This window comes from Strix aluco, chromosome 20 (assembly GCF_031877795.1).
Source record: "Strix aluco isolate bStrAlu1 chromosome 20, bStrAlu1.hap1, whole genome shotgun sequence".
NCBI lineage: Eukaryota > Metazoa > Chordata > Aves > Strigiformes > Strigidae > Strix > Strix aluco.
In genome coordinates this window covers 8,894,343-8,919,189 of record NC_133950.1, presented here as the reverse complement: position 1 = coordinate 8,919,189, position 24,847 = coordinate 8,894,343, and the positions used below count along the sequence as shown (strand labels likewise).

At 39.2% G+C, this 24,847-nt stretch overlaps 1 protein-coding gene and 1 long non-coding RNA gene across 3 annotated transcripts in view; one reads left to right on the top strand and one right to left on the bottom strand.

Annotated features, from left to right (window-relative positions):
• Window positions 1-21,254, top strand: part of CDK5RAP2 (CDK5 regulatory subunit associated protein 2) — an 85,292-nt gene extending 64,038 nt beyond the window's left edge. Inside the window, 11 exon segments of the mRNA XM_074845868.1 lie at window positions 946-1,071; window positions 5,407-5,523; window positions 7,391-7,580; window positions 7,794-7,915; window positions 9,319-9,567; window positions 11,216-11,299; window positions 11,425-11,684; window positions 14,026-14,172; window positions 16,181-16,319; window positions 19,662-19,708; window positions 20,593-21,254. Of these exon segments, the coding sequence (XP_074701969.1) occupies window positions 946-1,071; window positions 5,407-5,523; window positions 7,391-7,580; window positions 7,794-7,915; window positions 9,319-9,567; window positions 11,216-11,299; window positions 11,425-11,684; window positions 14,026-14,172; window positions 16,181-16,319; window positions 19,662-19,708; window positions 20,593-20,652 (1,541 nt within the window). The 3' untranslated portion in view covers window positions 20,653-21,254.
• Window positions 11,623-23,414, bottom strand: LOC141932383 (uncharacterized). Of its 2 annotated transcripts, XR_012625819.1 has the most exons (4): window positions 23,122-23,414; window positions 22,621-22,729; window positions 21,973-22,120; window positions 11,623-11,673 (listed from the first exon to the last, which is right to left on the bottom strand). It is a non-coding gene; the product is annotated as an uncharacterized LOC141932383 (long non-coding RNA). The 2 variants fall into 2 exon arrangements; XR_012625818.1 differs by having other exon boundaries at window positions 22,621-23,414.
• Between the last annotated feature and the right edge of the window lie 1,433 nt (window positions 23,415-24,847).

Sequence of the window (24,847 nt, the reverse complement as noted above, 5' to 3'; positions counted from 1 at the left end):
AAATTAACTGTGTTATTTTGTGTCTTTGTTGTTTTAGACTATCATCTTTTACAGTACTCCAGACGATCTTTAAATAGACAAGTTATAAGGGGAAAATAGACAGTTGTCAAGAGATTATTACATTGAAAAAGAGAGATTTTCTAATTTTATAAAAGCCAGTGTTGTGTTTCCTTGAGAATTGTAAGTGCTGCATAATTAATAAGTGGTGTCATGTTTGACCTGGATAGTTTCACTGAGCACAAGTGATGCTTGCAGTAGTTTGTTATAGGCAGCGATGAAAATTTAATAGCTGAGATAGCACGTACTGTTCAAGAGAAAAATATTGCAGGGTAAACCAGGAGTGTATGACATGGATAAACTGACAAATAAGATAGTGACAGTCAGAACAGATAAGTTCCTGAGTAAAGCTGAAACTTACAGCCAATGGAAGAAAAATTGTAGAATGGCAAAGCAAGAAGGAAAAGGTACGGTAATGAAACTTGATAGAACAAATTTATTATGGTATGCATTGTGTAAGTCAAAGTCAAATTTATATCTGAGTTACTGTGGTAAGCTTCCTATTGTTATAAGGAAAAATGTATACTATTGGTGCGTTGAGCCTGAATGTGAAGCTGCATTGCAGAACTTTGGATTCATTTCCCAGTACGGGGAATGTTTTAACTAGATAAAATTGTTATCTACTACAGTTTTGTAGGAAGAAGAAATTTAAAGAGTCTTAAAACTGGACCATTGTTTAAGTTAAAATGTAGGGTAGACGTTTTCACTAAATGAACGGTTTGGGAACTATATGAAAAAAGACTGTTGTGGAGTCAGATATTTAATGTCTGCCATTTTGAACAGCTCTGTATAATTTTTTTAGTATTAACATACATTAGATTTGACAGGAGAACATAGTGTAAAGGAATACAATCATTTAAATAAGTAGTGGTCTTTTGGTTTATTTAGAGTTATTAATGGAGCATCTGCAAGAAATTAGAATCCTGAGACAACGTTTAGAATACTCCATAAAAACTAATGAGAGACTGAGGAAGCAGCTTGAGAGACAAGTAACAGACAAGGAACCAGATCAAGGTAAAAATTTCTTTCATGACAAATTAAATTCACCTTTCCTGCTTTAAAGCCTGAGGGATCAAATGCTGCTGGAGATGTTTTGTGTGCTTTTTTTGACTAAATCCCACCCATTTACAGCTGGAAAATGATGTGTCTTTCTCTGAGTACTGCTGCATCTTGAGCTCCATCAGCAGACACAGCTTGTCCACGCTGCTTGTAGGGTGGCGTAAATACAGATCTAATATGCCTCTTCCTGTCCTTGAGTCCATTGCTTGAAGCGTATCCAGTGCACAAATCTTTTATGGGATACGGGTACACACAGCCTCAGACCTGCAATTGCATATATTGCGAAGAGAGAGGGGCTACCAGGTAGTTTTATGACATCTGGTGATGCTGTCGTCAAATTTCATACAGAGAATTGAAAGACCCTTCTAGTTCTGTTATTGGCAAACAGCCTGCTTTCTTTTTTTTTTTTTCTTTTTTTTTCTTTCTTTTGTGCCTTTGGGATATCATTATTGTTGTAACGGTCTTGGATTTTAGGATGTCATCCTCTTAATTCTCTGCCACGTCCAGCCAGGGACAGTTGCAGAAGAGGAAGCCCATGTTATCAATGTAATTTCAGTGGGACCTGGGCTCAGTATGAATATAGGAGGTGGTGCTTTGCTCTAAATCACATTGCTGCTATTGATCCAAAGTAGGAATTTTATGGAATTAGCTTTCCCATACCTACTCCTGGAGTGGTCAGTACAGCACCACTGCTAACAGGACTGTTGAGGTGTCTTCTCTGAAATTTTCTGACTGCTTTAAAGCCAGCTTGTGTTTATACACAGGGACGAAATATCTGTAAGACAGAGCCTAGGCCACGGTGTTCCGCTTGTCACTTGAATGGATTGGTGTGATAAATGTGTTCTACACAAAATGACATCGTGAGTTTTTAATGAGAAATACCTGACAGAAACTGATGGAAATTTTAACATAGAGTTGGTTTTCATTCCAAACTCTAATATAAAGCAGTGCATGAAAAATACTAAAAATAGGTATGCAAATTCAGAGTCACTGCTCTCTAATAGTGTTTAAGATCTTTGAAAGCCAAGCTCTGTGGTGCGTTCAAAACTTTTCACAAGGAGGTAGGCAATGAAAGTCACAAGACTTTCATTAAGGATACTTTTGTGGCACCTTTCAAGCACACCATACCAGGCATACTTTCCTACACTTTACTTTGTTCTTGCTCTCCTTCCCATATTTCCCCCCATAGGACAGTTGATTAATATGCAATATTACTCAGACTGGAAACAGGCAATAAATACATACATGCTTTCCTTTTACTCAGTTTCACTAATATTGACATTAGATTCATTATGTTTTACGTCATCCCCATGATCCATTTCTGTTGTTGTTTAAATGGAGACTACCTGCAAATGGCAGTTTGCTTTCAGGAATAATTTACAGTGATGGAAAGGTGTATAAAAAGCATCCATTTCATTCATGAAGTATTTACGCTGCTGGAAAGGCATACTGTTCTCATGAAATAACCACACTGAAACACTTCCAACTCTTTTACAGCTTCATAAAGATTCTGGCAAGGGCATACATTAATGCAGTGAAAGTATATTTTCTTTATAAACTGTCTTATGCCTTCCATCTGTCTTCTTGTTGCCTTAGTACATCTACCAATGCATGGAGGAGAAATTTGGAAAAGAAAGGAAAAAAGCAACTACCTGTTAGAGCAGCTCCTTTTTGTTATTATGTTCTTTCATGCTTCCTGTTTCTCCGTTTTGAAGATCTCTTTCACGTTATCAAATATGCATATTCTCTCTTCTAGTAGTGATGGTACTTTTTTTTCCTAATGGATGGTCTTTTTTTGACTTTGAGTGTAAAAAGAAGTTCCTAAGTGAAGTTGAAGTGGATTTTAGCTTTGGGAGACAATACTTCAAAACAATTTTTTTCCTTAATATCCTTAGTTTGTTTTCCTTTAAAAAACAAAACCAGGTTGTAGCATATTTAATTGTTGATGAGCCTGTTAAATTCATGTGATATTGAGTTGTTTGTTCAACCAAAGTTAATGCATAGAATTATTCTTGTCTGGTAAATATTACATGGAAATATATATACACATATGCCCACTATTTTTGCCATGCTATTTTTGGTATTTAGATTCTCTAAGTGTTTAAATGCCTTTGGGCTTCTAGTATTCTATAAATGACTCAAGTGCTGGTAATGACTGCATCGTTACTCTAGAGCTGAGGTTTGCAGTGCAAGTAGAACTAAAATAATTGCTTCCATCATTTCAAATGTTAGACTTCAAAATAAAATCAAAGGTTTAATTTTGAGTTTCATGGGTTTCAAATGTTATTAACGGCAGTTAACATGAAGGGGGTTTTGTTTGCATTTTTAACCCATAAGTAACCAATGTATTTACTCAGACTTATCTTCAGCTTTAGTATGCCTTTATTTTGCTTTACCTGGGAATGAATATTTCCTTCCTCTGCTGTGATTTTCAATAGTGCCTATCTTTCAGTCAGTGTTTCCTTTGAAACCTTGAAGGTACGCTTCCTTAGCACTCGCTTTTTCAGCAGAAAACATAATGAAAACTCAAGTGTATTGCAATTGTAGGCCCTGATGCTTCACTTTACTCTGGTTAGATGGACCTTTGCATCTATGGAGAGCGTAATTGATGTCAGCAGGGCTCTGCACAGAAGTAGTAGTCTCAGTAGTGGGTCAAATTGCAGGATTGTGGCCTTATTACCACTGGCTCTACATTATCCCTTATTATGTAAGATAACTAATAGTTACGTTCTAAAGCCTTTCAGTAGAACTGTGATAGCATAACTTTTCAAATAGGATAAAGCTGGGTGATGGGCAATAAATTAAATTAGAATCAAGATGAGACCATCAAGCCTTGCCACTTCAAGTTGAATTGCTTTGTTAAAATCTGAAAGGAAAAAGCCTTTTGAGTTCACATAGCTACCTCAACTCTTTAACATATAGATAGTAAAATGCCATTAGTGCCAGGCTTCTAGAGCCTTTGAGTCTTTCAGTAACGACAAGAGGTGCATATCATGGCACACTACATCCCAGTTAGGTAGTGGGTAAAAGCTTCAATTGGGATTACAATAAAATGAGATTACTCAGAGGAAGTGCAGCACGTCAAATTGAATTGAACTGCCAGAGCTGAAAGGCATACTCCTCATACATTCAGCTAATTTTTTTGCCAGCTGGTTATTTCTCTATTAACCAAATAGTTGACACTCATGTAGTTATCTCAAGCTTTAATGCTTGAGACATACTGGGATAACCAATCAGCTGAGAAATACTTCTAATAGTAATGTTAATTCTGGTGGGTCCTGAAGTGTTTTACTGACTATAAGCAGGTTATAAAGGGCAATAACAATCACTTGACTTGCATTTCAGAGGCAGTCACCTTGAGAGCGGAATGTGGCACTTTTCAGGCTGTACTGTAACATTGCACATTGCTGTGGGATGAGTAGCATAAATACAGTACATTATGAGGATTACCTAGGCTGGAATTTGACTGACTGGATACACCATTTAACACTTATATTCATAGGACTAGTGCAGTAAGACCCTCAGAGTAGGATTCATCACCTGTAAGTTTCTAAAAGTTAGACATCTAAGTCTGTGCCAGTTTCTCCAGTGCCTCCATGAGAAGCTCTGGGTGAAGTACATCTCTGCGGAGGACAGGGAATCTCATCCACAGAGAGGGGGGTAGAGGATGCATTGGGTGAGTCACTCTCTGGAGGTGCCCATTTCTCCCCATGGCTATTGATGGCTGATAACACTGGCTCAGGTATCTAAATTTTAGATACAAGAATTTAAGAGGGATGAATCTTTATCCCTGTGGTCATGGCATGGTAACAAATCTATTACCAGACTATTTATGTTACTTCCTGCATTAACCACCATGGATTAATTGGTAGTATCTAATGGTCCCCTGCAATGGTGTCATTAAATACAAGAGTATTCAGCAAGACTGAAATATGTGGTAAACCTTCCTACAGTTTGCATTATTTTTAAAGAACAGCAATGTCACAAAATACTCCTGCATTTTGTCCTGTTGGAATATTAGTTGATAGGTAAAGACTGCCAGGGATAATTTTGCAATTTTGGTAATGGTTGCCCAGCAATGAGAGGTACTTGTGATGCAGGGCTTTGGATTACTTGGCATTAACCTGAACTGCCTTTTAGTCTGTAGGGATAACCTTCAAAATATATACGGGAGAAATATCTTTCATTACATGTTTTTCTGCAATTTTTTAAATTGTTCTTGTCTGGAAAGTTTAATCTTTAATGACCTAGAGATGACTCATAAATCATCTTTTATGTATATATTTATAGGTTCTGCAAACATTTTTATCCATGGCTCAGAGCAGCATAATTCCCTGACTTCTGAAATACATTTCCTGAGGAAGCAAAATCAAGTTCTGAATGCAATGCTAGCAAAAGGATCCAGAGGTAAAAATGTAAAACTGCTTTACAGGAGTAGACTGCAACTCATTCCAGATCAGAAAACAATAAAATGTTAACAGTCCATTCATTAAACTGACAACCATTCTTCCTATCCCTGACATTCCATGCTCAACCATAAGCATTCAAACTGGGGTTGACAATGATAAAGGAGTAGCAGTAATGCTCCTTCTTTCTGTTTATTTCTAGCATTTTCCATTTGATACTCACTTCCGTTTCTCCATTCTTCTTTTTGCATTCCCTTCTTTTTATACATTCTTTTTCCTCTTCCCCCTCTGTCTTTTATCACCATTTTCTTGCTCCTTTTTTCCCATGTGTCCATTCTGAGGACCTCTTAAAGAAAAAAAGCCATAGAGTAGCATTATTGCTGAAAATGAAACCATTCGGTACAGAAGAGTTGCAAAGAGAAGCAAACTAATTACACTTAGGTTCTGAAGTCTGCTACAGAGGTTTGAATGGACAGACCAAATCATCTTCTTTTTAGAAACACTTTAGAAGAGGACAGAACTGAGGGAATCCATTTGGAAGTAATTGTAATCTCTGAGATTAATTTTAAACTTTCCTCATTTTCACACCTGTGAAGAGAGAATTTTAAAGTCTTTCTTCTTTTTTTTCCCCCAAGAAAACCAACAAGTTGCCAACTAGGTTCTTAAAAGCAGTTTAAGCCACGATTAGGTTCTAAGTCTCTGTATTTTCAGACTGTGTAAAAGCACTGGTGCTTCTTCCAGAGTCATGTATTCTCTCATCTGTTTTGGTGCATCTTGGTGCTTATCAGTTTGTTCAAGTTCTACTTTTCAAATTAATATATTCACACTTTTATTTGTTTCCATGGTTAACAATATGATCTGATAATATCAGGGTTTCTTTTTTATAAGAGCCATAATGAATAGAGCATTGTTGCCGTTGTGTTTTAAAATAACGTCGGTATCTCTGAAGTTTGTGAGCTTCTTTTCCTTTTATTCCTGGGTGCACTAGAGAAAGTAAAGCCTCTTGGGATACCTCCTGCATGTTTTGGTCTCAGGTGCTTTCTGTCTGTAGTCTTAGCTTTGCCCTTCAGTAGTGAGAGGCTGGTGACGTGCATTTCTAACAGCACGTGGGGATTACCATTTTCATACACTTTCAGCAAGACTACTGAAGATGAGGGAATGATTTTCTAACTGTTGGGAGATGGAATGTTTCCTTCCTGCTGTTTCTTTGCCAAGGTTGCCGCCTCCTTTTCCAGTGCTAAATGTAGGGTCACAAAAAACTTGGGGTCCCCATAAGCCTCTCTGATTGCAGCTGTCTCAAAATGCTCAGTTGCCCCTATCAGCAATTCCTTGTCACAAAACCAGTCTGGGGAAACAGCTTGTACCAAGGAAAGGAGGACTGATATGATACATTCGGCAGATGAATAGGGCTGGGAAGGAGAGGACAGAGGGATTTCTGTGACACAAAGAGGAACATGGCTGCAACATGCCCTAGAACAATCCCCCTGAGTTCTTTTCTTTCTAAAGAGAAGTCAAATCCATTATTTTGTGAGGATTAGCAAAATTCATGGGCCTGCCTTGAGATCCTGCTGCCTCTAGTTGTTGAATACTATCCTTCTGACCAAATTCCAAGAGTTGTTGGGGACATTTGGCATATAAGGCTGTACACAGGTTTTTATTGAGCCTTTGTGAGTCCTGGGGGTTAAATGTTGCATGTTACAGAAAATGGATCTAGCAAAAGTCATTAGCAAATTGCAATACTGAAATCCTAAGACTCACAAGAGCAGCTGTTGTTTTCTGACAGTCTCTGAAAAATCTGGTTTTGTTAAAAAGCATAGCTTTAGTGGGTTGTGGACATTGCAAATGCCTTGTGTTTCTTCTTGTTTCAGATAAACAAAAGGAAAATGAAAAGTTAAGAGAATCTCTTTCTAAAAAGAATGCAATCATCGAGCATCTTCATGAGGATTATGAATGCATCAAGAGAGAAAATGAAAGGTTGCAAAAACAAATTGGCCAAAAGGAAGATGAAACCAGATATCTGACATGTCAAATTTACAGCAGTCGTAATGAATTAAACAGGTATTGATTCTGTCCACATTTAGACATTCATTTAGAGAAGAAAATTGTCAATGTGACAAGCATGTGTTTAGCCATAGCCATTAACATTAATAAGGTGCATAGATCTATTCAAAAGGCAAGGGAAGAATTATGGAGGAAAGGGGAATGGATTTTAGATTTTGAAACAAAATATAAGAATTTAACTTTTAACAGCCATTTATTGGGACTTAACAGGTTGCAAACAGAAATTAATGTAAAGCAGCGTCAGCTCTCTGAGAATGAGAAGTTACTGCAGTCACTCCGAACTGAGATGAAGGTTTATGAAAAGTTGGAAGAAGCAAGGAGGAAGAGGACAGGTATGAATACACAATTGTTTCTATACCCTTAGCCCTTGCAACCCTTCCCTCTCTGAATATGATCTTGTCAAAGGATAGTAGGGCTAGGTCAGTGTTTCTTTGTTTCTGCTTGTGTCTGCTATGCAAAGTAGAACTGACAACTTGATGATAAAATGCTGCTTTTTACTTAGGAGTGTAACTGCGAGGTTGAGATGTGTGATATGTTCTGACTGGGCACACCCAAGTTTCCTTTATCTTTTTAGCTAAGCTGAAAACAAATATTGAAGATTCAGTGGCTCAGGCTGGATAAGCTTCATGGGGATCTTAGATATTTACTTGTGATCTAAATACATGCTGCTGCATCCTTGCAGGTAGTGCTTACTCAGGTAGCTTGTGCTTTCTCTTGTCTGAATATGAGGGTAGTGTCTTCTCCCTAGGGCTGGGGAGAAGTGCTGGCACTGCTTTCTGAATGAGACATTTAATAATTTCCTGTCTGCTTTTCTGTCACTAAAGGTGAGGGGTAGGAATGAGACTGAGTTGAGTTCTTCCTACCCCTTTTACGGAAGCTGTACCACCACACGGCTGTTGGTAGGGTCACATAAAAAAGTGGAATGCTGGTCATTGCTGCGTACCTGTTACAGGATCCAGCAAATCTTCCGTGGGAAGTTCATGTAAAAGTTTGTTTTTTTTCTTCCTGCTACTTTAAGTAATATGCCCTGCAGTCACTATTTCATGCCTAGCTGCAGCAGAAGAGCCCTGTTGGCATAAGGCTTTAAGCCAAAGTTGACTCCGGGATGGCAGTAAGTCTCCTTGCAGAACGGGTAATGTAATTAGAGAGTAGCAGCACCCTCCTCATGTAGTTGAGCCCCTTCCCACTGTCTGGAGAACAGTTTGATTTCAGCATGAAAGAATACATGGAATTGTTTGTGTATTGACCTCCTTCTATGAAAAGACGAACACAGCCCTTGCTTTTTTTCAGGTTCAGATTTGTTCCTCTGGTTGCCAGGTGATCACTATTTTCTTTTTTCTTCTGTGTATAAAATTAAACTCCCAATTCTACTCCATCCCTCCTCCGCACTCCAAGATTACCCATTTCTTTTTCTTTCCCCAGACTGTGCATTAATGCACTTCAAATTCTGTAAATACTTTTAATTTTCTTTTTATTATATTTTTTTGCTTTTGGCATGAGACTTATTAGCTTTTATGGACAAAGTGAAAAATAATTTTCGGCTCTTTAAATCTTTTGAGGGTAGAAGCAATTAAGACATGCTTTTTTTGTCAAACCATTATCTTAATGCTGTTTGTAGTTAATTCTTAATATTGAGGATAACACTGACTATAATTTACTTGCTCAGCATTCTGATAATGGCTAATATTATTTTATTTGTTAAAGATGTTAAGTGTTTCTTTTGAAATTGTCTCAGATCCCAGATGTGATGCGTCAGAAGAATTCCGAAAAGATCAGAATAATCCACTTGACTTACATGAACTCTTGACTGAAATACAGAGTTTGCGAGTGCAGCTTGAAAGAAGCATAGAGACAAACAAGTCTTTGCATGAAAAATTAGAGAAACAGCTTTTAAAAGAAAAGAGAGAGGAAGTGGGATCAGTGTCAGCTGTAAATATCAACTATCTTTTCAAACAAGAATCTCAGCAGTCTGCAGGAATGAATGGTACTGTGTCATACATGCTTTTGTTATACCGTAGAACCTGTGCCTTGTTCTTTAAAGATGCTCTTAAGACCTTACACAACATCAGCTGTAGGTTTGGGAGCTGCCCATCAGCCTTTCAGATCCCTTTCCCGTTAGAGCTATTAGTGCATGGGGAGGTGAAATGCACACTGCACCGTCTTAAAGCCTCCAACTGTCGCTTCCTTTTCATTCAAGAAAAGCATTTGCAGACAGTCTCTGGGATGGAAGGATGCCTACATTAAATTGCCATAAATATTGCTTACCTGGGATTTCTTTTTTTAATGCAGAGCTCTGTAGCATTTTCTAAGGGTGAGTATGTATTACTCAGGAATGATCAATAAGTGCACTAAATGGTCTTTGTATAAATCAGTTGTCCCCTTTTTGACCTTGAGGAATATTTTACCTTTATTTCAATCACTGTTAAGTAATACTGTTTTAGCAAATCAGGGAAAATGTAGTGTTTATGCTCAGGGTCAGATTATTGTCCCAATACAGATGTACATGGGATACAGAGGGCACAAGAATGTTCTTCCTTGCTGCTAAAGTACTCTGCATAATAACAGCTTTCCATACTTCCAGCATAAAGCCACCTCTCCTGCCGCCTGTACATTGTGTTATGGGAATCAATAATAATAATAATGCTTTTTGGGTCCATACACTTCACCTGAACGTGCCTAGTAGCTAAATCTTAAGCAGCACCAGCCAGAGGGTTAGTGTGAGAGCTCGTGAGGCACAACAGGGTGTTTTACCACCTTCCTTTGTGGGTCCATCGTGTCCAATCAGAATCACACTTCAGGTGAAGTACATAATGAGCATAACTAACTCTGTGGTACTTTGTACAAGTAATAAAGATGTTGAATGTAGCAAATAGCTTCACAAAAACCAGTCGCTACCATTGTCTGTGCACTTTATACTTGAACACTACTGTCATGTGCTCCATATGGGATGATTCCTTATGGCCAGTCATGATCAAGTAGGTGTGGAACAGCTATTGTGGGGAATCTGTACCACCAGTATCCCCAAATTACATTTGTTCCTGATTAGTTTCTATCTAGAATCCTAGATGTTGCTTTTGATTTGCATCAGGTAGAGTAGATAGGAGCTGGAGAAGCTTGTATTTCTTTAAGAAAATGTTGTAATAGCTTGGTTTAATACGAACCAGAAAGACTCCTTGGAATGTCAACAGCTGAATTTGTTAGTTTTTTAGATGTACTGTGGTTAGTCTTTACTCATAGGTACTTACAGAATTTGGAAGGTCTAAAGGGGGGGGGGGGGGTGTATGATCTTTAGTATGGTATAGCCCTGGAGAGTGTCATACTTTCTGTGGAGTTAATGGGAAGCTTACGTTTGTTGATTAAAATATATCTTAATCAGGATGTATTTTAGATTTTCTACTATGACGTGATTTTGGGAGATATCTAGTACTTTGGATAGGTGCTAAAAAGATAAATGTAGGTAAATGCTGGAAGATACATGGTGTGGTACTAGAAAATTAGCTGTGTTTCCCTCCTTCCTGAGTCCAAGTGCAGCATCAGCCAAAAAAAGGAACAGAAATAAAGCTAGAAAGTTTTTTTTTAATGCACGTTAACTTCTACTGATAGGCTCTTCCTTGTCTCATTTTTATATATAGAAAATCTTTGCAAATGCCCTGCTGCCAGCAGAAACATTTGTGAGCTGCAGAAGCATGGACGTTGTATTTCTCTAGCGCAAACAGGTACATCCAGAAGTATCTTGAACGTGCATGTTATCGGTATCCCAGTCTTGCTGTTTAGAGGAAGTCTAGTGTCAATTAATTCTACATGTAAGGATGAAAAAAATTAAACTCTTTTTCTGTCCCAGGTACGCATTCAGCCTCTAAAGACGATTTAGAGAGCGCTTCACACTGCGGTAGCACTTCATCTTCCAGTACGGCGTGTACCCCTCGTCTTGTGCCTGGACATCGGATGTGGGCAGACAAAAATGGGCGCCACGTTCTTGGCCTGATTGAGGATTATAATGCTCTACGGAAACAGATTTCAGAAGGGCAACAGGTTTTAGCAGAAATGGAGATTTCTTTAAGAGAGGTCACTGGTACGAAACTGCAAGAGCCTGGAATAAAGGTAAACAGTGCAAGCTGTTAAAGGATGGTGAATTTTACCTAGACGTGCAAAATGTATAGCTTACAAAAACAAAGAACTAGGTTAACGGTGCAGCAGGCACCATTAACTGAATAACTGTCAGAACACCTCAACCTTGACAGTCCAAGTTTCATCTAGATTGCAGGCACCTATTTGTGATTCTGGGTTAATGAGGCTATGGATAAATTAGTTAATTCTAGTCCTTTAATAAGCAATCTCGCTTTTACTTGCAACTTCAAATGAGGTGAAACTACTTGCTTTTACTATGGAAATCGGTGTTTGTTACACTGGAAATGATAAAGCCAAACAAAAACAACAAAAAAACCCCAAAACCCCAGATAAAACTCTAAAATGCTTTAGAAAGGGCTTAAACTAGGGATATGTATCAGTAACCTAAGGATAAAAATAATTAAGGAGATTTTTCTTGTATTTCCTGGGTTTATCCCAAGCCTTCATTACAAGACAGTTAAAAGAAATCTGATACACACTGAAAAAGTTCCCCACTTATTTGTATTCAGCCCTTTAGTAACACCAGGTGATAACTGTACATTAATGATTGATGTATGCTAATGAAAGTTGTTTCATATTAGGGAAGCTTTTTAATATTTTTCCACTTCCTGGTATCAGTTGAACACTTTAGCAATAACAGTAGCTGGTCTAGAAACTTGAATATCTCATTAATGATCAAATATTGTCTCCTAAGACATAGTGTCTCATCCTTTCTGCATCATGTGTGACACAGCGATGTCATGGTCCTTTTGCTGTAGTCTTAAACATAATAATTCATAAACCAGTAAAATGTTTGCCTTGTATTGAATGTCAGTGATTTTCCTCTAGAATCAGGAGACATGTCATCCTTTTCCTCTAGAAGCAGGAGAACTACTAGTGTTTACTTATGCTAATTTTTTCTTATTTAATATTGTTAACTTCTGGATACAGTTAATGATAGCATATTTGGGGTGGACTGAATAAGACCTGCCTTATAAGCTTCCACAAGAGGGGAAGGAATGAACTGTGCATGTCTGTGGCACCTAATAAGGAACTAAGAAACTCAAACCACAACAGGAGAGGCTTGGATCAGGCATTTTAAACAACACACCAGTGGTGAAAATAATGAAACACTGGAATGGAGGCTGCTCAGAGACACTGTTACCGGAGGTGCTTGTAAGAACAGATTATGTGAATATTTGAAAAATTACATGTAATGCTTTCCTGCCTTGGAGTGGGAAAGTAAACTAGGTGACTAATGAAGGTCCTTTTCACCCCTATGATTTTATGATAATATAAATGTTATAAAAAACCATGCTCACTGCTCTTCAAAAACCAGAAGGTCTTAACTGCATGGATAATTTTGTGCTACTTATTTTTCTAGTTATAATTAGTAAAGCTGTTGAAGATGCAGTCTTCAACAATTATGAAATTCTTTTTGTGGTATCACATGTGTGCTCACAGTAAAATGGTGTCTGAATGACACTTAAGACTCTCTGAAGTATCTCATATTTTCAAATGACCTAGTTAAGATACTGATAATGACTGAAAAAGTAATCTCTCTAAGTTTTTAACTTGTTTTGTTGGTGTAAAGATGAAAGCAGTAAGTTTCACAATTTGCAGTTTCCTATCAAGCTTTACATCACTGAAGTTTCAGACTCCTTAGCAAATGGGATGTTTTATGTGACAGGAGGATTCTGGTTAGATAACAATACTAAATAAGTATTCAAATGATATGCTGCATGGGGCAGGAACTGTGAATGCTTTTCTTTCATTACCCTTCCCCCTTCTGTATCACCATTGCTTTGGTAATTCATTTGCTTCCCTTGCATTCTTTCTCTCCTTTATTTCACATTTATGCAATTTCTTCAATTTGGTTTTCTCATCTGTCAGCAGAGGAAAACATTTTATGTGTGTCCTGATAGTTATTTTAGCATTAAATGGAACAGTTTAAAGGGTCTGCTAAGGAAGAAACATCTATATTGCTTAAATTGATGTCTGTAATCATTTGACTTTCAAATAACATGACACAAAATGCAAATGGAGAAAGAAGAGAGTTGCCAACTATTGCCGTGTGGCACAGCAAATCTAGTAAATATAATCTATTATTAATCATGGTTATTGATTAGGATGAATCCCCTCCCTCCCTGAAATTCTCAGATAATGCATAATTCAGCAGTCTTTGTAAACTAATAAATTAGCTTTTGTGGCACACAATAGCTGTGTACATCATCTTAAATATGAAATCGTACCAACTCATTTAAACCATTAATTAAGATTACATTTTCATAATGTTTTAAGCATCAAATATAATGTCTCTAATCCTATGATACAGGTACCAGACCAGGCATCACTGCATAGCTTTTCTGCAAATATTCACACAGTACAGCAGATTTTAGAAGAGGCTGCACGTTTACTGAAACTTCTGTGGAGAGTTTCCCTTCCACTGAAAGCTGTACATGGTACTACTCATGGCACTCAGGTACTGTTAATGTTTCATTTTGGGGGTTTTTTGTTGTTTTGTTTTTGTTGGTTTTTTTTTTTTTTTTAAGTGTTGAAATATGTCAAGGAAGATGCACCGGTTAGGAGCATGTAATTTGAGGAAAATCTTTTGAAAATCATGAACCCAGGATGCCCAGGCTCTGGACACATGGATTTAGTTAGCTCTCATCACTGAAAGCAAAGGCTGAATGTGTGCTGGCTTTCTATCCTGGTCATGTTGTATACTGGGGTGTTCATTCACAAAATACTTGATATTAAAGATGTGCTCTGTAACCTGTTACATGATATTCAGGAAACCTAGGCAGGTGGCAAATGTTCCATTTCAACAAGAAAAGATTTGGACTTCTGTTACAGAATCAAATTCAATTTGATTATGTATATACTAGTAACAACAGGAACTTCAGCAACTTTGTAATCTGAGCTACATTTTCCTTTTATGTTTTTGATGCCTAAGCTGTAAAATAGGATGCTTTTTTTAAAGTGTGACAAAACCCAGAGACAAGTTTTATAACATTTTAACTAAAAAGGATTGCACTATGCAAATGAATGGAAGTAAACTGAATGAGGAATGAATTATCTATACTGTCATAATACCACCACTTGGTAATGAAACTGTTTCAAACTCTGGCTTTAAAATAAATCTAAAGTGTTTTCACTGAGATTTTTGTATGTTTCTTAAGTGAGGCAGGATATTGCTGGGAAAAAAACAACTTTAGGAAAGCAAACATTTTATATATTATTTTAATAACATTTTTGTTGTTGGCTTCAAGCATCCTTAAATGTGTAAAAAGACAAAAGCAGTAAGACCGAACTGTGCTGTCTAATATACTTCACTGATGTTTCAGCTCCCTGTTTGGGATGTCTTGACAAGTGTGTGTACTTCCATTTTTATCCTTATGTGTATATTCTATATAGACAGCCATATGTTGGCCTGGATTGCAGTATCTGAACATACACTCACACACGGGTTTTTCAGTGTATGTGTGATGCATCTAATGCTTTACTGTCATCCTGATCTAAACCTTCTTGATCTGGATCAGTTCTCAAAATCTGACCTTAACATGTGGGGGATCTGAGTTCCCAGGATGGCACCTAATTAGAGTCTAATAGAATCTTTTCTAGAGGTTTTTTTTATCCAACATCCTGAGATCTTAAGGACGTTAGATTGCTTCTGATATCTTAATTGCAGTATATGAAAGAATATCTCTTGAAGCTTGATTCTAAAAGATACTGAGCACTCACTGCCTTCTCTTCAGCCCCACAGGAGTTGTGAGTAATCAGCTCTTCTGAAGAGCTAAATGCTAGGGGCGAATTCCAGAAGATACTATTATTTGACAAGTGGCACAACAAGAAGAAAAATGTACAAGCTTAAGTTTGCATGAGGATCCAGATCAGTGATACTGGCAGACTCTGTCAGGGCTACTCATAGTCTTGTTTTAAAAGATACCAACCATAAGTTAGTTGGAAATGGTGGTGAAAACTGAACCTTAAATAATGGTACTGTCAAATAATTGTGCAATAAAACTGTCCCGGTCATTTGTACAGTGCCTTTTAGCCTTTTGACAGGGGCAGTATCATCTATTGCCAGAACACTGGCGAAGGAAGCTGGAAGTTCTGAACCTGGCAGACAGGATACTTGCTGATCCCATAGCACTGCCCTGCCTTATATTTTCTAGTTTGGGGGGGCGGGGGGGAGGAGGAACAGAAGTTTAGAAACAAAAATAGGCACTGGTGTTAAGACTTTTCTCAGACTAACAGAAAAATTAATTGCACTAAAAGCCAGCTAAGAATTGTAGTTGTCTCTTGGCAGCTGTCACAGAATCATATGTCATCGGGGATAGGAGTGTGGAAGGACAGGCACTCAGGGATCTTTCACTCCTTCAAGTTGTTTATACTCTAAGGAAGCTTGAGGGCTTTTGTACAAAAGTATTTAGCAATTCACAATGTACAAAGTACTTTTTATATAATATTTTATTCTCTAAATTTAGGATGAAGGAATGAAAGCAGAAATATTTAGATTACGTAAGAAACTGTCTGAGCAAGAGAAGAAGTTACACAGCATAGTGAAACGCTTACATTCCACAAACCAGCTGAAGGAAAACATGGAGAAAGTCATCATTGACCAGTGTAAGTGTATGCTTTATTACTAGTTCTTATTTTATTTTTGTAGTCTGTGACCACCTCTAAAATTGGAGAAACAACAAAACGAGTATAGGCACCTGTTCTTTTGCAGTTGCTCTGGCTGGTGTTTCCTTGTGCACTCTCAGTTGTTAGTGACAAACAGTTCAGGAGGTTCAGACTGTACAGAACTGGTGGAGCTTCATTCAAATGGAAGTTAGTTCCCCAACTACAAAAGGCTGCATAGAATATCATGAACAGCAGTTCGTGGTTCTACACAACCCACTGATAATGTGTCAATCCATGCAGCTGCCACTAATTGCCACTAATTGCTTGAGTTATTCCATTTCAGTACTGCCATTCCCCACCTTTCCTGTCCTACAGCAGTTCCCTGCAAAGGCAAAGTTACTGTTGCTATTGTCCATTCCAGCCAAAGTTTTTGACATTGTCCTTCTCAAAATTGTGATTTTGCCTCCGTCTTGATAAATGTGGAATTAAGCTTTTAGATTTTCTGAGGTGCCTGTCTGTTGTGTGAATCACACTAGATGGCTGAATACTGGGAAAAGCCAAAGCAGCAGCAAAGGAGATTTGTCACTCTACACCAGACTGAGAAGTGCAAGAGATCAGAAGGCTCAGAACAAGGGAAACAAAAGCTTGCTATGAATCATTTTTTAAGAAAAATTGGGACATGCTGTGAAAAGATATTTTACCCTTAGCAGCTGTATCTAGAAAATTAGCGAAACATGAAAACAAGTGGGACATGGGCTATATTGTAGCTGTGTTAAGCCAGGTGTCTGTTTGAAGAGATCCATCTCTTCTGATTTCATCGCTCATCAGAAGAGATTTGAATGGAGCTAACCTGTTCTCTACCTTCATGCTATGACAGGATGTGTATTGTGGGAGGAGGATTTAATTTTCTTAAAAATCTATCCTTGCCTTCTCTTGAGAGGTGGGACTAAATGACTTGTATCAGTAGTTCATCTAAGACTGTAAAATGTTACACATCATACAAAGTTATGAAAATGTCCATAATACTATAAGTTACTCAAGTTGTTTAAATGCAATGTAGAGGAATAAATATTTTTTTGCTCAATAGCCTGTAATTTTTATATCTAAGGCACATCTATCTTCTATCTGCAGATTTATTTTTTTAAGCATTTATGGGCTGTTTTTTGGTCACTTCTTTCAGAATTGTTACATTAAATGATGTACAAGTTACTTAAATTCAAAATTATGTTTTGTTCAGGTTTTAAACAGCTCAGTTTGGGCTTGTCATATAAAAATCAAAGCTGTTCTATTATGTCTGTCCAAATAAAATCCCTGGGGTCGATTTACTGGTTTAGTTTGGTCAGTTCCTGGTCCCGGTGCCATCTCAGACATACTCGATAATTTCAGTAGGGCTGGGCAGAGCATAAATCTGTAACAGAGATTTTACCCTTATGGCCACAATGTTATCACCACAGCCACTCCACCCACCCGTATTTCAGAAAGAAAACAGTACATCTGCCCCTTGTTTTGCTCGCTCCTTTCCAGGGCATTCAACCTCATCTGAACTAGGTCCTAATAAAATGAAGCCTGCATTTTCTGAAATCTCCTTAATGCAAAGTACTGCCTGGCTAGCAGGAGCTTTGCTGTTAGTGTCACATCCTCTAAATTCTCTTCATGTACTGAATTTAATATTTTTGATTTAGAAAAATCTAGTTTGCCAGGTGAAATGAATTTACTAGCAGAGTTCTTTATGAGCAGAGAGCACAGAAAGAGCTAGATACGATTTTCTGTAAGTTTCATTGATTATGGGAATTATGGATGTCAAGTTACCTTTGCCTTAAAGAGCAATTTCAGAAATGTCTCTAAATTGCATCTGTACACAAATTCCTGACCAAGCATACAACAAAACTGGTGGATCATATGAAGCTGCTGGATTTTGTTAGGATGCTTACACTTGTGTTTGGTATTTCCTCCTTTCTCCTTTTGCTAGTTAGAAAGCAAAGGCATTGCAGTAGGTGACCTTGCCTGCCTTCATTCTCCAAACATCCTGTTAGCTGGCCACTCCACTGAGGATATTCAGGTTCCCTCTGTTACTTAGTTGAGCAGTCCTAAATATATTTGGAGGCAGAGACTGGAACATTCTTGTGGCTCGGTCTTCTGTGTGCTTTCTCTGGCGAGAGAACTCATTGCTTATAAACCTCATCTGAACCTCTGAACATGTAACAATGCAGTGCCAAATTGCAGTAAGCTGCCAAGGGTATAATTATCTCATGACAGCTATACCCTTGGAGTTGTTGGGTTCTTATTATTGTAATGAAAAATCTTTTATTATGGCTAAATTGTTTATTTTTGAGACTGGAATATTAAATTGGTACTTGTGAATGGTATTTTTCAGCAGTTATGGAGCTGACACAGATTAGAGAATCACATATTTAACCTGACATTTCTAAATATCAGTTTTGTTTAGAAGCATCCCCTCCTCCCTTCACAGGTCTTGTGCTGTCCCCACAGAGGCAAGCTAGCTGGATGAATAGAGAAAACTTGGAACCCTTCAGAGCAAGCCACTGACATGATTTCCCCTAAGCATATATAGGTTGCTTTGTCCTTGAACTGCTGGAGGATCTGGCTGACTTCTTTTGCCATCTGTCCTCTTCCCAGCCCATCGTCCCCCATAACCTCTCCACTGCACAATTTTTCTCCCTCTCCAGCTACCTGCCTGCCCCCCCCAGCCCAAGTAGGCTACCTGATAGATCAAACTGTAGTTAGAGCATGCACCATCTCCCCTTAAAATTAACAGAAAGTCTTCCTTTGATGACTTAGATCAAGGGAACCAGGTGACCAGTATCTCGGGGGGTGTTCATATCTGTGATGTTAAATGCAGTGATGAGCTATGTGTGTTTTCACATGTATCGTTTGTGGTATGGTAAAAGAACTTTAAAACCACTTCCCTGATGTTTAGATTTGAAAAGCAGATGATGTGTTTCATGGAACATAGGCCAGGGGTAGGAAATGGCATTCCAGTGGTGGCACTGCTTCCGACCTGCCCTGTGGTCCTGAGCAGCTCCTCCTGCCCTTCCCTAACGCTGTCTGCTCGTGCAGTGTTGCCCCTTAATCTTGGGTTGTTGCAGCTGGAGGTTTGTGCATCAGCATGAGCTGCTGAGCAGGGCTCGGGCAGGAATAACAGTTCTGGGCTTTGGTGAGTAAGAAAGTTGAAGTGGTGGTAGGGGGCTGTGTGTGATTGTCTGGTCGTGGCCCATCCTGTAGCTGTGAGTTCATATTTTATTTCATATGTGGTCATAAAACTCAAATACAGGGAATGGAGAAAGACTGCAGTATTCTTTTTAATCTCCTCTTTCTTTCCAGTGGTTTTAACTCATGACGTCTTGAAGAAGGCTAGAGGAAACCTGGAAGTAAGTAAAATTTTTGCTTGCATTTAATTCCTTGGTATATACTCATTAGAAATACGCGTTGCTGTGTCAGTAGTATTTTGCAGAATTAGTCTGATTTTCTTTATGTTTGCCGCCTAACCAAGTCTGACAGCAGTTTAGTATGATAAATATTCTGCAATGTTTGATGTTTGAATTAGAGTTCTGTGACTGACCACGTAAACAGCTAAACCCTCTCCTTTCTGATGCTTTCCCTAGATGAATATTCATGTCTGTCATCTTCTCCAGTAGTTTATTTTCAGCAGATCACAGTCCAATAACCTGTGTACGGAATAAGTTCACAAAAGGCACCCTTACTTAAAGCTTGTGTATGTGTTAATAAGTGGTGGTGCTTTTTTTTAAATATAGACCCAACAGGCAAAGCTTTTGCAAACAGCTCTTTGCTAATGCAGTGTATTGAATTAGTTTGAGTGTTTAAGTGATCACTGTTCAGATTTGATTTCTCCCAGAAGGTTCAGATTTTACTCCCAGAGATGTAATACACTTCTTGACTCCTGAATCCCATCCTTCTCACACCCCTCCACTCTGGATGATTGTACATTTCCCCTCCTTAAATTTTCCTCTAACCTTTTCTGAGACTCTCTTCTCCCTTACCCCCATCAGCAGTGCTGCCTTGAACACTTCCCAAGGTAGATGCTGTACTCTTGTCTCAGCCCTACCTGAGTTAGAAAGTGATGATATAAAAAAGTCTTTCTGCTTAAAGAAGTCTTAATCAGTTTAATTTGAAGATCTGAACACAGAAGCTTGTATTTGTAGATCCTTTTGCAGCATTATGACCCAGGGGTAGGGACAAATTGTCTGCATTTGAAGTACTGTAAAATAGTAATAATTATTGCTTTTCTAACCAGGTGCCACCAGCTGAGAATCAAAAATCACCTTCCTATACCAGCAAAAAAAGGATTCTCTGAAGGAGAAAGTTTGACTAATAGAGACTGTTCCTGTGATTGTTGTTTGCTTCTATATGCCTTACTATTTATTGATGTAAAAATGTTTGTTCAGCTCTTTTAATGCAATCAGCCTTTGACCAAAAAAAAAAAAAGACAAAAAAACATCTTTTGGTAAATAACTTATTTAACTTTTTCTGTAATGTAAAAGATGGTTTTTAATATTTATTACAGAAGCAAGGTACTGGAGGTATTGAAGAAAAATCCAGATTTTTTTAAAGTTGGCTCATTTGAAATTTTATATTTGTACTTGTCATGTTATAAAACTATTTGTTGTTATAGTCAAACAGGTCCTGAAAGAATGAAGAATGTGATCCACCTTCCAAGCTGTTTCTCTACTGCTAAAAGAATGTAGGTTAAAAAAAAAATAATTCTGCCAGTTGTCATTGTTTTGTAGCAATGTGAGAAATGTTCAATATTTTAAAGCATTTTAAACATATCTGGAAGATTTTTCTGGAAGCTGCCTGATGCTGAGCTTTCTTATTGCCCTATTAGAAACTTAGATTGATGCTAGGTCTGAAAATGTTACTTAGAATCAGACAATTAAAATGAAAAATAGTCACAAACATGTTTGTGTAATTTTGTTTAAAACATCAGACTTTGAGTGCTTACTGAACAAAGAAGTGTTTGTTTCCTGAGTTCAACTAAAATGAATCCAGCCCTCCTTGCAGCGTTCGTAGGGCAGAAGTGCTTGTCCTGGCTAAGTGGGGATGTTGGAAACCTGCTTTCAAGAAGCCACAATCGAAAGCCCTGGTGTTGTTGGCAAAATGTTAGTGTCCCCCCAGCCCCCCTCCCTCCCCGAGAGTGCCGAAGGCCCCGGAAGGGACACAGCTGAGCAGTTTGGAAATACATTTTCTGCTAAAAGCTCTGAAGAATGTTTCTTAAATTTAAAAAGATCTTTTACTCTGAGTTTTTATCTCCCGCATTGATACATGTAATAGTGATATTTTGGCAAGGCCAGAGAACACCAGCATAAAACATGACTTCTTGTGCTCCACCCAGCCCCCCTGGTGCCTTTTCAGTTTGCCTCTGGTTTGAGCTGCCCCAGCACTCGGTTCCTCAGCAGAGCTGACTCCCTGCCACCTGCCCTCAGTGGCACAATCAACTGGGAAAAGAGCTTTGTTTAACCCTCACAAGACCAGAATTTAAAGTGATTTTTTTGGTTACAAAAGTAGATGTTATGGTACAATCATGGCTTTGGTGAACTAAATGAATTTCACAGTGTGGTTATTTCCACACACCCCCCCCCCCAAATTGATGATGTCCCCCTCATGATGAACTCACCCTCATCATCCCAGAAGGTTAGCACCAGGCCTGGGAAATCTCAGTGCAGGATTGTGGTTATATTGGGTCCTTGGATATTGCACTCTAGGGAATAACCACTGTGCGAGAGGCTTTCACAAAAAATGAATTTGTGCTCACTGAAACACAGCTGTGGAGATGGACGGACAGATTAGATGATAACTAGCTAACTCTTACCCCAGGGAGTCAGCCAGGAGCCGTTCTGGCAGGTCAGGTAGTACAGACACAACACACCAAGGCTAAGACAAGCCCGAGTAGCTCCCCTCCTTCCACTAAAGCTTGTGTTTCCCAACAGTTTGGTGATATTCAGCTAACTCTGAATACCACAGTGATGCTCTAACTCACTTTGCTTCTAAATTCCAGCTTGATATTAAATGGTGGGAGCTGCTGCATCCTCCCTTTGGGCAGACCTGCACTCCCCTGTGCACGAGGTAGCGCACAGGTCGCAGACGGGCTGGTTTGTCACATTCCATTCTCCCACACAACCCTCGTGCACATGAGTTTTTATTAATGAGCACCAACATAAAGCCATGCACTGTCAGGGTGCCGCTTTGGTCCCTGCTAGGACTTGGTTTTTTGCAAGTTCACAGCAATGGCCCTTCCCTGGAGATCCCAACCCACGGTCCTTACCTGGGCTGGCCGAGTACTCTCGCACCTCTCCTCCATCAAGGGAAAGGAAAACTCAGTAACAAAGCGTCGTTGCCCTTAGCTGACAGCAGGGGGAGGCAAACTCATTTGTCTGGATTAGAGGAAAGAAGTCAGAAAAAGTGGAAAAGTTAAAAATAAACTTTGCAAATTGGAAAAGGGGGAGGTAAGGGAAGAGCATGCAGTCAAACTTGTTCTTCAGGCTCTTCACACATTATTGTCCTCACAGCTCACTAAAAACGTCAAGTTAATTTTACTAAGTAGCTAAATTATAGACACTCAGATGTAATCAGAATCTGCTATACATTTCAACTTTCAAAATTAATCATCTTACGTTTTTGAGTTACAACACCTGAAGGAAACAGCTGTACATCTATATATAGTACAGCCATGTCTCTTGGTCTTGCAGCCTTCCCCCCCCCCCCATCTGTACTTAAAAATAAATAAATTAAAGGTTTCCCTTTCCTGACATGATTTGCCAGTTACTTCTTAATGGTCCCTGCTGTGCCTTCTCAGAGCTCTTCTCCTGACCCCTTCTTTCCTCTCAGCTCCGATTGCTGCATCCAGTTCACAGCAGAGTGTGTGCTGGGCAGGTCAAGGGGACGTATTCACTAGCGAGATTTGGTTAACTGGAGGGAAAAAAATGTAATATATCATTACCTCTTTAAAAACAGATGATCCTGCGAGATCAAAGTATTTCATCTTAATGAGAAGTGCCTCTTAAACACACACAATTTACTGGGCCGGTTTAAAAATAATTACAAAAAAGGAAAAAAGCTTACCAGATGGAGGGCTGCAGAAGACAAAGCTTATGGAGTGTTAAACCTTGTTCCCATTAACCAAAATTAAATTTTCCTTTAAAAATAATTATGCCAGAGAAAAATAAGCAGTGTAAGCAAATGGAATTAAAGGAGGGGTTCATTTGCTTAGTGAGTCCTGCCTGTACTTTCATTATCTGTACAAGGTGATTTGGAACATTACTGGGAGGGTAGTTCAGGAATGAGCATTCGAGTAGGTAAGGGGAGACCTGTGGGTCTGTTGTCTTTACCTGTGACCTTGAACCTCTCTGCTGTTTTCCCAGGCTTGCAGGCAGTAAACAGTCTTTCTCCTGTAGGATGCTGAAGGCCAGTTGAGATGATTAAGGAAACCAAAAAAAAAAAAAAAAAAAAGCTTTTTCCTTCTCTTTAGGCCCCCCAGAACATATATAGCTACATAGGAGCACTGAATAAAGGAACTATTTCGTGCCATTGGGGGCAGAGCAGCGTACCACCGATACCCACACGTACCCGGTGCCATCCCTCCAGGGCAGCACGGCTGGGAGCCTGCGGTCGCAGCTTAAGAACAACATTGTAATTACCTCTGCCAAAGAGAACAAATAGAAATAATATTCAAAAATCACAGGTGGTTGGTTGTATTAAGAATAAATCAATGCTAATGCATTCAAGCGTTTAAAAACAAAAGCGCAGCAGCCCTGTGTGGTATTTTAATCTCGACAAAAGCTGCCAGTTTCATTTTTACGAGGGAGCCGGTGAAGCTTTGCCGGCTGCTGGGGCGGAGAGGGCTGAGTCCTCACAGGGCTCCTGGGAGAGGGACGGGGTAGTTATTGTGGGGACGGGGCACAGCGCTCGCTGCCAGCTGTGCCCTGACAAGCCAAGCAGAGGGCAACCCGCCGTCTTTACATTTTGGGTTTATTTTAAACACTCCTGAACTAGACGGAAAGCAAATCCTGTCATCACTTCCAAATTCAACAGAAATGACAATATGGAAAGAAAAATATAAAAAGAAAGCAGCAACACTCTTTGGAATTCTATCGACACCAAAATCCTGATTTACAAGCAGCGGAAGCCCGAGCCCCAGTCACCCACGGACACAAGCTGCGTGAAGCCGTGTGCTCCCAGAGCTTTTCCACCCCGGGCCAGCATGTGCCGTGGGTTAAAGCACGAACCTGGACGCAGCCGCGTGGCTTTGCTGTGAGCAAGATCTCCCGCGAGCTCAAACCCCTCCAGTGCGAACGAGCCCGTACTGCTACTCATATGAAAGCCCTTCGGTGCACCCCAGCACCCCCTTTAGGTGCCTGTGCGCGGGGATTTGTACCTCTGCGTGTGGGTTCTGCTGCTGGCGGGGGGCGTTTGGCCTCTGCACGTTGCAGACACACGCAGCCGTGTCGCACGGCGGGTGCCACGCTCCGGCTGGGCCTTGCAGGCTGATAAAC